Raw genomic sequence first — 16529 nt, forward strand, 5'->3', positions numbered from 1 at the left:
GGTACTCATTCATTTCTTTTTCTCCTGCAGCCAATTCAAGACCCTGACCCTCCAATGAATTGTGATCTCATGGACGGTCGCGATGCATTTTTGACAATGGCGCGTGATAAACACTACGAATTCTCGTCACTGCGTCGTGCTCAGTTCAGTACACTTTGCATGCTGTATGAGCTGCACAACCAGGGACAAGATAAATTCGTCTACACTTGTAATAATTGTAAAACGCCAGTTGAGACTCGTTTCCACTGCACTGTCTGTGATGTAAGTTTTCGTTATTTTCTCTCTCAGTTGTTTGATGACATCGTGATTTCTAATATTCTGTTTTGCATCTTCAGGATTTCGATTTATGTACTGTATGTAAGGACAAAGTGGGTCATCCACATAGGTTGGAGAAATTAGGTTTCGATTTAGACGATGGTTCCTCGCCTGCGGATATGAAGCAGGCCAATCCGCAAGAGGCACGAAAGCAATCGATCCAACGTTGTATACAATCGTTGGTGCATGCATGTCAATGTCGCGATGCAAATTGCCGTTTGCCATCGTGCCAGAAGATGAAGCGTGTTGTAACGCATACGAAGAATTGCAAACGGAAAACGAACGGTGGATGTCCGATTTGCAAACAACTTATTGCATTATGTTGCTATCATGCTAAGCACTGTCAAGAAGCTAAATGTCCGGTACCGTTCTGTCCGAATATTAAACATAAGCTTAAGCAGCAACAGCTACAGCAACGGTAGGTTTTTCGTATTTAATTGAACAAAGTGTTGGGTTCTCATTGATCCCTTTCGTGGTTTTACTTATTCATTTATTTTGTTTTTTCCTAATTCTAGATTGCAACAAGCCCAACTGTTACGACGTCGTATGGCTGTAATGAATACAACTCGAACTGCGCCTCCAACAGCACCTGGATTGCCTGCAGCTGGAGTTCCCGCCTTACCAGCACTGCCAGCTGGCTCCACACAAGGAGCGGGTGGTATGAGTCCGTCCGCGGTACCCTCGCCTGCTTCATCGATGAGCGGCATGACGAGTCCTCATCGAGCTGGCATCGGTCATAAACCAGGAACTCAAACACCGCCGGAACACGTATTGCAAGTCGTGAAACAGGTATGCCGTCTTAGATCTTATAGTTTGATCAAGTTGTAACTGGTTTACTTTAATTTGAGCAGGTTCAGGAGGAAGCGGCACGGCAGCAAGTACCACATGGCGGTGGCTTTGGTAAACTAACACCAACTGGACCTCAAATGGCACCGCCTGTTATGCAACGCCAACTCATACCTAATCAGCAGCTACAGCAACGTCTTCCTTTCGAAAATCCAGGCAACGTTCCGAACATGTTGATGGATCAGTGGGGACGTTACCCGAACAATGGTAATCAAGGTGGTGGTCTTCGGCCGCCCATTCAAAATCAAATGATGCAACCGAATACGATGCAGCAACAGGTGAGTGTTCAGGTGTTTCCGAAGGCTATAATATTGTAAAATTTAACATTTTATCTGTTTACTGATTCCATTGAATTTGTTTTTATTTTTTCTCCCCGCAGCAAAGTATGGGTGGAGTTGTCGGTTCAAGTTCAAATCAAATCATGTGCGGTATGCGACCCGCTGGCCAAACACCAATTGCCAATCAATTAAATCCTCAACAGATCTCACAAATTATGCAACAAATTAAGAATGGCAGTTCAGCGGAAACAACCAAAATACTTCAAGTGCTTAAATCTCAACCGTTACTAATGGCTGCCATCATTAAACAGCGACAACAAAGTCAAAATGCTAATGCAGCGAATCAAAATAATCAACAGCAACAACAACAGCAGCAGCAACAACAACAGCAGCAACAACAACATCAACAACAACAGCAGCAACAGGCTGGCCATCTACCGCACATGATGGGTCAGCCACAGCAGCAACAACAGCAGAATCAACAGATTCTGCCCAACCAGGCGGTACATAATCGAATGCCAATGCAAAATGCCATGATGGGACAGTGCGGGACAAATCAGCTGCAGCAGCAGCAACAGGGCGTAAGTACTTTTTTGAATTATTAAAATGCATGTAGAGTTGGAGTTGGGGACGGTTGAATTGAGGAAAGTACGGCGAAGATATAGAGTGAAGATAAACGATTAATACTTGTGGCAATTAGAATTCATTTTCCAGTAGAAGAGTCTAGAAATCCATATCAATGCTGGACTGTGCAGGAATGCTTTCACACTTTTCAGTTTTTATGAACGAGATTTTTGGAAATTAAGCTAATACATTTTTCTACAAAAAAGAAACATTTTCTTCAGTGGATTGGGTGAATTTGGACTTCAATATTATAAAATAAAAGGGGTTCCGTCAGTAATCAATGGCCTATCGTCATCGTTTTGAAATCATTGTCTTCCTAGCGCCCTTTAGGAACGCCATGAAATTGTAGAGGGGCCGATAGGTGACGGTTATAGGAAGGATTGCTGTTGAATTAAGTAAAAAGTTCGGTTTTTTGTTTTTGCTTTATTTCGACGATGAAATTGATGTAGTAAGGATTATCCGATTTAGATCAAATGTGGGCCCATATATTCGATAAGTTTTGTCTGTTTTGAAGGCATTTTGATAATTCTGCATTTGAAGAAGTCCTCGACCCTATTGGTAAAAAATTTGATCAGTTCATTTTGACAAGTTTCTTTTAACGCCAGTTTTTTGAAAAGGGGGTAGTCGCTTGGTGTTGTTCTGGCTGGACTATATAGTGCGTGCGATAAAAGGTTCCATTCAAGCTGTTTGGATTTGTGGTACGTCTGCTGACTGGTGTTTTCTTGATAGAACACAACGCCGATTTTGGTCGACCGCTTGTTTCAATTTAGTCAGCTGCTGACAGTAGAGTTCACAGTTCAATGATTCGCTAGACGGCGGCGTGTGTGTTTGCCTTACAATCTCACCAAATACACAGCAAGAAGGTTTGGCAGTTAATTCGAGCTTGGTGGTCGTTTGGGCTCTTCAAAAAATGGGTAGATTTTGTTCGTTCTCTTTTGCATAAATTCGCATGGTGTCCATGCATTGAGCTTTTTTTGAAACCCAACCACCAAAGCGTGCTTCATCGTGAACGCCCATATTACCAGAACGGAAGAACACTGTAACATACAACTTGCTTCCCCAAACACAATGGAGTTTTTTTGAAGTGTAATATCACCTTCCAGCCGCCATTTAGTACGATTCCATGCGATAAACGCATTTTGAGATTACTAAAGATATCTCACTTCGCCTGATGCGATTGACCCTTTGGTAATTTTTTAATGTCAATATTGAGCTCACAGAGAATTTGCTAGCCATCTCGTTAAAAAGATAGATTGTTGTTATTCAGTCATTTTTGCTAGATGTACGTATTCTGAGACTATTAGAAGCTGTAAATAAACAGATAATTTTGTTTGTTGACATGTTGGAGCCTCGTCAGAGTAGATTATATTCATGAATTTGCTACTTTCGTATAAGTGGTAAACATTCATTCTTTGTTGAATCTTTCATCGGTTAACAGTACTGTTAGGAGACGGTGTATCATTGAATGATATGCAGCAGCGTTGTGTTAGTATGAGTAATTCGATCTAAATATTTATGATAGTCCCTTGTTTCGAGCTGTCTTCCCTAAAAATATCAAATTTTGTTGTTATTATAAATGATCTTGGATGAGTTGGAGTCGGCAATAATCTCCCTCATTTCGTTGCTTGGTTTATGGATTTTCGGTTGGCATCGAATTCACGGAAGTGACGGGTTAGGCATTCTAAGTTTAGCAAGATTTGGGATAATCGATTTACACTATACTGAAAGAGGTTAAGTAGACTAAGCTTGACCCTTACGAAAGTTTCTTTATAAATAGACAAACTCGGGAAACCTGGCTAAACATCGATTTAGGAAACTAATTCCTAGATAGATTTATTACGATGGTATAAATTACATAATTATCGGTAGTGACGCTTCTGCGTGTTCCATAGATTGATTTGCAAAGCTTATGAATGTACTAATTTGGGACACTATCTCCAGAACCTATCTACCCGAACGAAATAAGAAATTGAACATGTAAAAAGATTTCGCATCATTTAGGGACACAATTCCCATATTTTGCTGGTTCCGAACGATTCTAAACTTTTGCATTCAATTTCCGGGAAGATCCCAGTAGTGGCTCGTAGATTGCCATATTTTGGTACGAAATTTTTGTGTGCAGTTTCTTATAAGTAAATTCCGTATTTCACGAACTGAAGCCAAATTATCAATCTTTCGCCTTTTGCACGGGTTTCTTTCTCATCAAAGGGTAAACGAGTTAAATTGGTGGTAGTGCTAACTATCCACCCATTACGGGGTGAACACTTTACGGGTGCCATGCACGGAGTTGAATTTTAAGGCTTCAATATAAATTAGCACCAGTGTGCTACGCACATCGAGGTTATGACTTTGTGCCCACAAGAGTCATGGACTTATCTTTGTACAAAACTTCACGTGTCCTTAACCCATGTGTGGGTCCGCACGAACAAACCTGCGAGGTAAACCTTAAAATTAAGAACGAAAAAAAACGGCTCGATCGCGCACCTTTAAACTCCGGGCCCGAGTGCCGCAATCGAGAGGTAGAGATGCTTCTGCTGCCTCGTGTACAATAAGGCGCGGCCCCTGTATAAGTGTGAGTGTTGCGGGTTAGAGAAAGGAAAGGAAAGGTTCACACGAACAGTGGTGAATTGTGTCTTTTCTGCAAATGAATTCTGTCCCTGTGGGATCGTTCAAGTTTTGGAACAAACGGTTTGATTTTGTTTTTTTGATCAGTTTTTGCTACAAGATAGCGAGTGTTCGAAACACGCAGTAGGTTAAAACATCGGAACGAAACACCAAATTTCATGGTCTAATTCAGGAAATTCGGGAAGCGAAAATCACTTCAATCACTGCCTTCTTTCAACCCGAAACAATAACGAAGGTAATGAATCAAAGCATCCTGCACGAACCCTTTTCTATTCTGGGTTTGTATTTAGCTCGAAACTCCAACTTTCGAGAACCTGCAAACCCTTGGGAGCAACTAACGGTTACAGTAACAAATTCGACGTCAGATGGAATTGCATGACACAAATAAGAGTGCATACTCAAGCAAAGTAATCTGCAAAACGTACGCTTCTTGGCACGAAAAGGGGCATTCTGCTTACATATGGTGCCACCTTGCTGATGCCAGTTTTTGAGCCACTGCGAGCAAAGGTGGATGGGAAATAGCCATTATTAATGCAGTTACTGAAAATCGCAAGCAGGAACTTAATGGAGGTTACTGGAAGGTTTTTTAAGACGAAATTCGTAATTCTATGTGGGCCTGCTGACTTTTTGCCGTTAAGGTTATGAGTATAATAATAGCAGTGAGTTGTGATAAACTCAGAAATTTGTTCGAATCAGTAGGCTTGTTGTGAGGGTTCTGGGCAGAAAAAGACGTGATTCTGTAGCAGCTCCTAGAAGTGAAATCTCTGACAGTCTCAGTGAGAGCCGTTCTGTTGCTCGGAGGTGTCGCGTTTAGCTGTCGCTCAAAGAATTCCCCAAGTGTTTTTGCTTTCTCAGTATCACTGCAGACTCGTACTTTGTTTTGCGTTAGAACGAAATTCGGAGCTTTGTATTTCCTCGTTAACCTGTTGATATTTTGGAACATATCGGCGCCAGGCTTAATGTCTGCAAGTTTGCGGGCCAATTCCTTGCTACGGAAGGTCGCCACCATACCTCGAATTAGCGTATTGAGACAGTTAATCCCGGGAGAGTAATGCTTTATATTCCGCATTGATTTTATTCCCGTGCTCATGAAATTTGCGCTTGAGATTGCGCCTCCAAATCTGCCAACTTTCAAATGGAACAATATCTCATGTGTAAGAGAATTGAATTCAAACTCATCGACTTTTATCAGTTCCTGCGAGTAGCAGTGTCAATAGCGTCAGACGCCAAGCAAGTAGCCTCGTCCATTTCTTTGACCGACAGATTGCGATTATTTGAGAGCTTTTTCAAGTTGAGTGTTGGTGCTAACTCAGCCCTGAATTTATCCCAGTCGGTGTGGGCGAAAGACCTAATTGTGGTCATTACTCTCTTTTTTAGAGAAAAAGATGAGGACAGTTTGAGATTGATCGCGCGCATGCCTGGTAAGGTATCACAAGATATTACCTGAAAGCATTGCTTCATATCCATAGACAGAAGGAAGTAGTCTATTATAGAGTGACTACTGGTCGTGGGTCGTGTCGCCCCAGTGAGTGTGCCTGGAGTTGAAGTCGTCTCCAAAGCCAAGGTAATTAGATTTCAACTGGATCACTCAAGACTTTTAAGTCATGGCCCAGTTCCTCTTTTCTAGATTGGCACCTAATATAAACGGAGACAATGAGAATACGTTTACTGTCTGCCGTTTTAATGAAAGCCGCCGCAGCGGAGCAAGTTAGCAGGTTGTCTATGGCGAATTTCTCGAATTCATAATCTTTTTTGATTAATAGGGCGGAGCCGGTGTTGTTATCGTTCCGGATGGTATATCGGGTGAAGTTCACGTTAAGCCTGCTTTTAAGGTGAGTCTTCGAAATGCAATAAATGTCTGCTTTCAGAGAGTCGATCAACACCTGGGCAGTGACACGTTGGGCGTGAGATACAAGGGACTCGGTGTTAAAAGTAACGATACTTAACTCCATAGATTAAGGATAAGTTTGATGGCAGCGAATTGCCGTCGTTCGTTCGTGGTGGCTGAGGCAAGGGTTCCAACCAATTCACGGAATTCTGCCGGCTATTTTGGGAGAGACGGAGGTGGAGTTGCAGGATCCACCCGGGGCAGTTAGTGTTTCATGGCTTGGGCGTAAGATACGCCTGGTTCGGCCAAACTTTGCAACAGCTGTGCTACTGCCTGTTTGGTCTGCTATGCCTCTTTAGACTTGCGGGCTTTGGCAGCCTCTTTTCGGGCCACCATACCTTTATATGTCGGGCAACCGCGGAAGCTGGTTGGATGTCCGACTTTGCTGCAGTTGCAGAGTTGCGGCACCTCCGATGAGGGGCGTGGGCAGTCGCCACGCAGGTGTTTTTTGGTGGACTTAACGCACCGATGTACAATTGTACAATTTTGAGTAACGTGCCCAAAATTTTTACAGTTGAAACATTGAATCTGTTCCAGCGGCCTTAGTTTTTCTAAGCTAACCTTCTGGTGTAGAATGTATTTCATCTTGAAGGCGTCGTTGAGCTCTTCAGAGGGCTCGAAGGTTACTATGAAAAGTCCCGATTGAGACTTAATTGGGAGAGTAGGATTCTCCTTATGTAAAGCTTTATCCTGTTTGGTCAGGAAGTTGGCCACTGATCGGATTTTAAGCTGCGGATGCTCAGCTTTGAGCTTCACCAGGATCTCTGCAGCATCAGTTCCCCAAGGTAGTCCTCGAACAATAAGGGACTGCGTCGTCAGGGATTGAGGGGTGTTTGTTGTGGCGTTTAAGCCTTGCTCTTTGATAAGAGCGAAGATTTTGCCGTGATCCTCGATGGATTTGGCGAAAATGAGGGTTTTATCTGCCCTCGTATTGTTGAACGTTGCTTTATACCTTTTTGCCTTAAGGGACCTTAGCAAATTAATTATTAATTACCGGTATCTTCGGTTTTTTGGGTTTCTGAGCGGGGGTTGGGGGAATATTGGCCTGCGGAGTGCTTTCATTGATTTTGGCACTTTTAGCATTAACCTTGTTTCTTTTTGATTTTTGTCTTGTGATGAAGTTGAATGCGTCCTCGCCCTTCGATGTTGCGGTAGTGATGTTGCTGGTTCCAATGTTGCTGGCTCCGATGTTGCTGGCTTCTATGATGCTTGGCTTTATCAAAACAACTTCGGCGAAAGCAGACGCACATCTCACGATGTCGTCCACTTTGATAGGTTGTCCGGCTTGCAGGTTTTGCTTCTCCTCCCGTTTTTCCCGTTCTGCCCTGAACTTTGCACGGAGCTTCACGATCTCCTCCTTCAGCATCTTGATTATTTCGAGCAGATCTGCTCGACTCTCGTCTCCGGGGCTCGGGCTCCTCTCTTTGTCAGAGGGGAACCCGGTCTTCACCCTCTTGGCGGACATCCTGTCCCCAAGCCCGTCCTGCGCGGATGTCAGAAATTCTCCGGTTTACACTCTGTCTGCTCCGTCCCTTGTCGTCACTTATTTTTTGTATTTTAAAACATCTTCACTGTTTTTATTCCGCAACACAAGTCTGCTCACCTCGAGATCTCGAAGCGAACTGAGGCAACAGGTGAACAAACGCTCCCTTATTTCATCGCAAAAACACGACAAGGTTGCGAATTATATTGAACTAAACGTGGGAGCAAGTTGCTCCCCATTTGGTCCGGTCCACCATCATGTGGATGAGGACTTAGGATCCCGCATATTCTAAGCAACTCAAAAATCCTATTTTTTACTTTACCTCTCAGATGTACTAATCATCATAAAAGGTTTCATGTTGGTTTATTTTACATGTGGCGGTATCGGCCTAGGTTATATCCGCTCGTAGAAGTAATTTGTACTTTTCAATGTATCAACATTTTCTAGGGATGCCTAATACTTTTGGCCAAGGCTGTTTATCTGCCCATATAGATACTTATAAAAATCTTTTGCTTTCTATTTCTTTCTTTTTAAAATTACCAGATATGAATTTTTCTTCACTTATCCACAGGTCGGACCAAATCCATGGTATAAACAGAATATGTTCCGGCAGATGCCAATGAATTATCCGGCGCCGCCATACACGCAACGACCACGTGCACCGCAGATGGGTGGTTTCCAAGGTGGCGGATTCCCAGCTGAACAACAATACGCTGCTATGCAACAAGGTCTGAAAACCAATAATCCTCAGCAAGGAGGTGTTGTGATGTCATCGCAGCAACTGCTGCAGGGACAGCAAAACCAAAATGTTATGGGCCCGCCTACGCCACATTCCTCGATGCAACAACAACTAATGCAATCGGTTCGATCACCGCCGCCAATACGCAGTCCACAACCGACACCATCACCTCGTTCTGCTCCATCACCACGTGCCCAGCCTTCAGCATCACCACGAGCGCAACCATCACCTCATCACCTGCCCAGTCATTCGCCTGCACCGCAACCGGGCGGTCCTGATTTGCATAATCATATGCATCCCCACCAATCTCCCATTCCCGGCGGTCCCGGTGACGCGGTCGGACCGGGCGGCGATGCCCAACCAATGACCGCTCAAGATCAACTAACGAAATTCGTTGAACAATTGTAGTAGTAATAAAACTGTGTGCGAACATGATTTCAGTAATTACAATAACAATTACGTTTTATGTTAATTAAGGAGCAGATGAAGAGTGTTAGGAAAGAAAACAATGAAACAATTCTTTTTGTACATATTACTATTAAATTAGTTTCTAATTATTAAACAAATTAACGCGTCTAGTTGCATAAGCTAAACCAAAATAGATTTTCAACAAATTCATTTAAAGCAAATTTCGTTCTAGACTATACGATATATAATTAACGCTAAAATAAACATGTATAAAATATCACTCTTGTTATTAAATGATGTATTTTTGTTCCGATTCTCCTTTTGTATTCGATAGGTGTACGATATTAGATCCAATCCAGCTAGTTATTTTCTCTTCCTTCCCTGATTTCGTATCACATTAACGTTAGGGCGACTGTTGCGCCGCTAGAGATTCACAGAAAGCAGAGATCTGTATACAAGATGAGAGCAAAGTAGCGATAGAACCACGTCTAGTATAAATAAATTAATGAGAAGAGTTAAGTGAATTGAGGATCATCGTATTTACAAGCTAAAATAATCACTACCCTCTTTCTAAGAGTTTTTCATACATGATAAGTAAAAAACGCAAAAAACAAAAACAAAACGGCCGTGTTATTAGTAATTAATATGAAATTAATATAAAATGTGTAAAGAAATTGTGAGTTGTGTAAAATTGTGTACTGTAGAGAAAAAGTGGAAAATGTATGATGTAAGTTGTATGTCGATTTAGGTATTTAATTAATATTATTGACAGAATGAAAATAATTATAAAGAATTAACGATTACCATTGTTTGTTGCACGAGTAAGAGCGGAGACAGGTCGTACGAAGCGAAACAAATGCCGATAAACTGATAAAACTGATTTAACATAAGAACTAGGACGTGTACGAGAGTTGTGCAGGATGTAAGTGACTAGACAAAATGATGACAAATTTCTAATTTTTAAACTAAACTGCTAAAGGCAAAATACAAGTATTTATTTCTCGAATTTCTTTTTCACACATACGCCTCGAACGTCACGTTTGTGCGTGGAAATATTTTAGGCTAGCGACTGTGAAAGGTGGAATCGGTCGGACAAAAACCGGGGATAGGAAAAGTATAAATGATTTAGATGAAAATTCAGTGTTTTTAGTACATTAGAATCGGTATGTTAGGGCACAAGTTGCTATTATCGTACTCTGGCTTTAGGTAATGCTCGCCCTGCTTTCTAGTGCGCGAAAAGGAGAGACAGAGAGAGGGTAGGGTCACATCGTTTTTTGGTATTTTTCTATTCTAATTTTTGTGCGGGAACGGATTTCTTCTTTCCGGTGAACTAAATTAAATGTAAGGACGAGACTTCGGGAAGAGAACTCAACTTACTGCTTGCATTGTATCACATCCAACCGGAACATGTTCTTTCAATCATGTGTTTCCTTTTTTGTTTATATTCTTCACTTACTACTTAACCTTGTTAGAGTAAATCGTCGTGATAATGCTTATCCAAACCCTAGCGTTTAAGTGTAAAGTTATTTTGTTCTATTTTATTTCGATTATGTTCATTTTCTCAGCTGATAACTTGCATTATACAAAGTTAGCAATCAAATGTGTTATACATGTGAAAGGGGAGGAGATGGCGAAGATTTCTTGCATTAAAATTGAGATAAATTTCTTTTTATTAATCTGTAAGGATAAAGCTTTGTGTATTTATATGAAATTATATTGAAAGATACTATATATATACTCTTTTTGTTTTTTTTTTTGCTCGCTCGATCATGAGTTCATTTACGGAGAAGAGATAAGTGTCTAGCGTTAGAGAAACTGATAATTTCTACGAAACAAAGCTTGTATTTTCTACCGTCAGCGAGTAAGCGACCGTAACTTTAAATTAAATATCACTTTAGTAAGGAAAAGAGAAAATGAGGAGTAATGTGACGATATAATTATTATTGCTATTCGATATACGAATTACAAATGAATTCTAAAAGTTTGTAAGAGAAAATGCTGCGTAATATTACCCCAGTAGAAATCTTCCAATATATATTACAATTATGTTTCTGTTTATTGATATACAATAATTTAGTAGTTTTGTTTTTTAATAACTATTTTTTTTTCTTTTGTATTAGACGAATAAATAATAAAAATATTTCCACAGATCATGAATGTAAGTAGTGTATTTTCTTTACTTTCGATAAGTAAGCAAATCTATTATTTTGTAAAGCAATTAATTACATGCATTATATTATTACGATAAAAAATTGTATTTTCTTTCGATTTGTAAACTAACCATTGATCCCGACTTAAAATTTTCGTTCCTGCCCTCTTGATATCCTCTTAGCCCTAGTTGTGTACAGGAGACGAGACATGTAATAATTTCGAGGAAACAAACCAATTATGATGGCATGAAATCTGAGACTTACTATTTAGACAAAAAAAAAAAAACAAAAAAACCAGGAGAAAATGCAAAAAATGTGAAAGCAAATCGAGTGCATGAAATACATGAAATACTTACTAAAAAAGAAACAAGAAACAAGCGGAACTTGCAACAAGAAAAGTCATTAAGATATAAAGTTTATATATTATATAGAAACAAATTAACACAACACACACACATGTAATGTTTAAGGAGTTCTTATTGAATACACATATACGTTGTTTTTATAATTATCGAAGAAAACAAAAAAAAAAATTGATAACTACAAAAATCATCATGATTTCATTTCGAAATCTCTCTCATACTCTTCATTTCAACGATAGTTTTCTTGGCTGAATTCAAATCAATGTAGCGGTTCTAGTTAGTTGTATGTATTGTATATGAAACGTATCCGTGTTGTCCTTTCTGGTTAGTTCTTCTCGTTCCTTTTTTTTTTGGTTCTGCGATTTTCTGTTCCGTTTTCTACTATGCATTATACTATATGTGTATATATATAAATGAAAATCAACAAGTAAATGAGTTTGTTTTCATATCTTTTAAAGAAAAAAAAAATTGGAAAATCAGAAAAAAAAACTGAAAAATGATACGCGTAAAGATTTAAAAAGAAAGCAAGATTTCAAAAAGTATAAGAAACAATTATTATATATTTAGTGTATATATATTGATAATTTTATTGAAGTAAAGAGAAATAAGATGAATAATTATTAAACAGAAATATTTTCTTTTCGTATTCATTTAACCAACATACATTGTCCACGGCGGAATCGTTTGCTTCCAGTCGGTCATTCTTGTTGGTTCTGAATTTGAAGGAGCGGTTACAGATTGTTATTATTCTGTTAAGGGAAAGTCGCACCGCATCCTTAAAGAACTATTGTGTCCCTTTTGCTTCAGAAACTTTAGTATATTCTTTACTTCCAGATTTTTCAACTTTGCGTGTAGTATTAAGTATTCTCCCAAATGCCTCAACCTACTTTGCGCAAGTGCCGGACACTGTCCCAGGACGTGTATAGAGGTTTCATCACACTCCGCACAAAACCTGCAGGCAGTGTCTGTAGATATCCCTAGCTTCCCTAGGTGATAGTTTAGCCGATCAGTGAGAATTTCCACTATGATTCGTATGTTGTTTTTGGTGAGGTTTAAGCAATCCTTCGTGCGCATGGGTTCGTATCCCCCAAAAAGCACCCTGGACTGCTCCATTCCTGGTAGAGTCGCCTCTCGCCCCCCCCCCCCCCCCCCCTCAACCGTTCCTCTTCTTTACGTAATGTCATAGCCATGAAACCGTTTCCGATTCCACAGAAGGGTTCTGACCCGTGTAAAGGCGTCCCTGGTCCCTTCTTGGCTAGTTCGACCGCTCCCTCATTGCCTTCAAACCCAGCATGCCCCGGAACCCACCTTGTTGGACGAATCGAGCGTATTCAGTGTCTTAAGGGGGTCATCCCGTGTGTCGGATCCCCGGAATCGAATTTTTTTTTTCGGCATCAATTGTATCTAGATATAGTGTAGAATATATAGGCAAAGTGATTTTTTGATATTTGGAGTCGTTCGGAAATTATAGTGTTAAACACGTGATAAGTCGCATGCTAGATTTATGTCGATCGCCGTAATAAAGCTCGTATTTATCGGTCCGAATGACTTCGCTAAAAGGACAAGAATTGAAGCCAAGGTCGTACATGTGTTTCTTCAAGAAACCTAAGGTTTATGGATTAGGTATAGCAGATTGCTGGTCAGTTAAGGTTTTATGGCTAAAACTCGCATTCTACTTTTTAAATGCGTTTTTCTGAAACCCGCATGTTGAAAATCGGCTGCCACCATAGCCCAAAATCTATTCAACGAAATTCTTTGAAATTTTCAGGACTTATTCAGAACATATTTCTACGGTCCGCAAACTAGGATAATTGCGATTCATTCAGTAATTTTTTTTTATTCATTGGAAAAACCGTAAAAAAACACCAAAATCCAAAAAAAAGTTTAACACGGCACCAAAAATTTAGTTTTTAATATTTTTTAATAATCATAGTTTGCGGACTGTATTTAAGCCTCTACGTTAAAATGCCGTTTACTTTTTTCCGCTAAGATGATCGCGCCCTTTTTTTGGAGATGGGTGTATAAATTGCTCTGTATTTCAATAACGAACTATGTAATCGGGGTGAAAAAATTACTATGTACGCTCAAGATATTAGTAAATCTATGATGAAAAATTCGTACTTGTATCTTTCTCCAGTTCTTCACAAAAAAATTTCTAAAAAAAGCTAAAAAACGGCCTTCACACGGGATACTAGTTTAGAGTTCACCTGATTGGACTTCAGTGCCTTGATCGCTGCTTGGCTGTAGGTGAGAATTGCAATGTAGTTCCTTTGGATATTAAATGAGGCACATCTGTCTATGGCGTATATTTCCTCCTGGAATATGCTAGTGTGCCTACCCATTGGGTCCAGGTACACTTTCCTTGAACCAGTGACACCGGCACCCGCTCCCTGTACTGTGAGGGATCCGTCAGTGTACCAAGTAATTAGTTTAAGGGGGTCATCCCGTGTGAAGGCCGTTTTTTTTGCTTTTTTTTGAAAAATTATTTTGGAGGACTGGATAAAGATAGAAACGTGACTTTTTCACCATGTGTTTATTGATATCTCTAGTATATGTGATAAATTTTTCAGCTTGATATCGTAGCTAGTTTTCGGAATACGTATCAATTTATGCACCCATCTCCAAAAAAGGTGTTTTTCTGCTGCCACGCTGGAGGGCGCTGTTTTCATCTGAGGAAAAAAACTAAACGGCATTTTAATGTGGACAATATTCCACGGTCCGCAAACTAGGATAATTAGAAAATATTAAAAGGTAAATTTTTGGTGGGCTTTTAAACTTATTTTTTTAGATTTTGGTGATTTTTTACGGCTTTTTTATGAATAAAAAAAAACGACCCGTCCGATTGCAATTATCCTAGTTTGCGGACCGTGGAAATATGTATTAAAAAAGTCGTGAAAATTACAAAGAATTTGGTTGGATAGATTTTGAGCTATGGTGGCAGCCAATTTTCAAGATGCAGTTTCGAGAAAAACGAAGTTGAAAATTTAAATGTGATTATCAACAGTAAAATTTTAACTCACCATTAATCTGCTACACCTGGTCCATAGAGAGCACCCTCCGTTTCTTCAAAAAAGTCTTGTAAGGCCGATTGTTGCTTTCTGGTTTCAATTTTGGCTCTTGTAGCGAGGTCAGTCGATCGCCGTTCGGAATGCCAAATTCGCGCTCCATTACGGCGGTCGGCATAAACCTGACATATGTGACCAACTTGACATCCCATTGTCACTAGGATTTTGAGAATGCCATTGAATCCTTCATTGAAAATAATTACAGCCAGAAAAGTGGCTATTTCTACGACCTTGGCCCCAGAATGAAGGTGTTTAGCAGCGAAAGTCCAGATCAATGCATTTAACGACTCATTGTTATTCTGGGTCTCTGCTCCTAAACATCTGTTCAAGAGATCATCTCGTGACAAATCTTCGTAGATTGGTTTGATGACTGTTTGAACTTCTTCAGTCAAAGGTGCCTTCTCCTTTAGCTTCCTCTTTGCGCCATTTGCACCAACTGTCCTCGCCAGCTGGACAACTTTGATGCTGAGGATTTTCGTCGGTAGAACATTTATGGAAGAAAGTTTTCCAAATTTCTTGCTTCATTCCTTTTATCGAATTTGCGTGTCGACAAATAGCTAGCCCAAAAAATGTACGGATGTCGTTAATAACCTTATCAGTAAGTTTTCCAGCCCCTTTTCCACCAATGCCTTTGTGATTCTTCTCTTGCATTTCTAAGCCGCGATCCCATTCTTTTCTCGACATGTCCTACTCATTCCTTTTTTACTACCACGTATATTTTATTATTTGCAGAAATTTGCATAAATACCGGAGAAAACTCCAGCAAAATCCAATATACAATATACAAAACTTGTCGCAATTGGAACATCCATGTTCATGCTTGCTAAAAGTTTCTTTGCTGATGTTGATGCGAAGTCCTTTTTCTTCTCTGATAAATATCGATTCCCATGAAATACTCGTTTTTTAGTGGGAGCAAGACGTTGAACGTTAAAGCGATCTCCCTTCGTACGATCCATTTGAAAAAATCATTGAATACACAAACGGCACAATACTTACAACAAAATATAACTGAGTATAGCTTAAAAGCCTTTCAGTGCTCACTCTAGACTGGATTTTCCTTTTTACTCCAAACAGCAAATAAGTTTAGACAATTGATTGGTTTTCTATCTTTTTATATTTATACCTGTGTTCGAATTTATAATACTCAGGTAAAAAACTAACAGTACGAGTCTGTTCATAAGCGCAACGACATGGGAAGATGTTGCGACATGCACGGGTTGGCAGGTTCACTTCAATTTTAGAGTATATGCAGAGTATTGTTAGGTTACGCCCGGTAAGAAGAAAACCGTTAGTCTCCAACAATAATCGAGAAGAAAGCGTGCTATACAAATTGAAGACTTTTTGTGTTCAATTCTGTCGTCTGGTAAAAATAAATACCTTTATTTAGTGGATTTTACCTAACCACATGAACATTTCGGTAGCTACTTGCAGTTGATTTGTTTGGGAGGGGGGCATTGACGAAGGTAGGCGTAGATAAAACAGAAACAAGTTGAGACACCGGAAGCTTGACGCTTCAGGTATAAAAGGTTTTGTGTTTCCCTTTGTGAGGAACATACCGCAGTTCTCCATTGGCCGATAGCATTGACTTGAGATATGTAAATTGCTCAACGCTGTCAGCTGCAGTAACCTGCCGAGAACTGAGCGATTCAAATATTGGGTTGGGGGGAAAGTAATGTCGTATTTGTGATCGAATTTTAACGGTTTATTTAACATACTTAAAATTATCCGATTTAAGTCAAATATGCC

The 16529-nt window shown here is 39.9% G+C and overlaps 1 protein-coding gene across 3 annotated transcripts in view; it reads left to right on the forward strand.

Annotated features, from left to right (window-relative positions):
* LOC119657262 (CREB-binding protein) overlaps positions 1-12349 on the forward strand; it is a 40351-nt gene extending 28002 nt beyond the window's left edge. For all 3 annotated transcript variants that reach the window (XM_038064091.1, XM_038064093.1, XM_038064092.1), the window contains exons 12-17: positions 31-261; positions 336-733; positions 831-1104; positions 1167-1439; positions 1541-2020; positions 8631-12349. In XM_038064091.1, the coding sequence (XP_037920019.1) occupies positions 31-261; positions 336-733; positions 831-1104; positions 1167-1439; positions 1541-2020; positions 8631-9206 (2232 nt within the window). In that variant the 3' untranslated portion in view covers positions 9207-12349. The remainder of the gene's footprint in view (positions 1-30; positions 262-335; positions 734-830; positions 1105-1166; positions 1440-1540; positions 2021-8630) is intronic.
* Positions 12350-16529: the final 4180 nt, after the last annotated feature.

Source organism: Hermetia illucens, chromosome 5, assembly GCF_905115235.1.
Source record: "Hermetia illucens chromosome 5, iHerIll2.2.curated.20191125, whole genome shotgun sequence".
NCBI classification, from domain to species: Eukaryota; Metazoa; Arthropoda; class Insecta; order Diptera; family Stratiomyidae; genus Hermetia; species Hermetia illucens.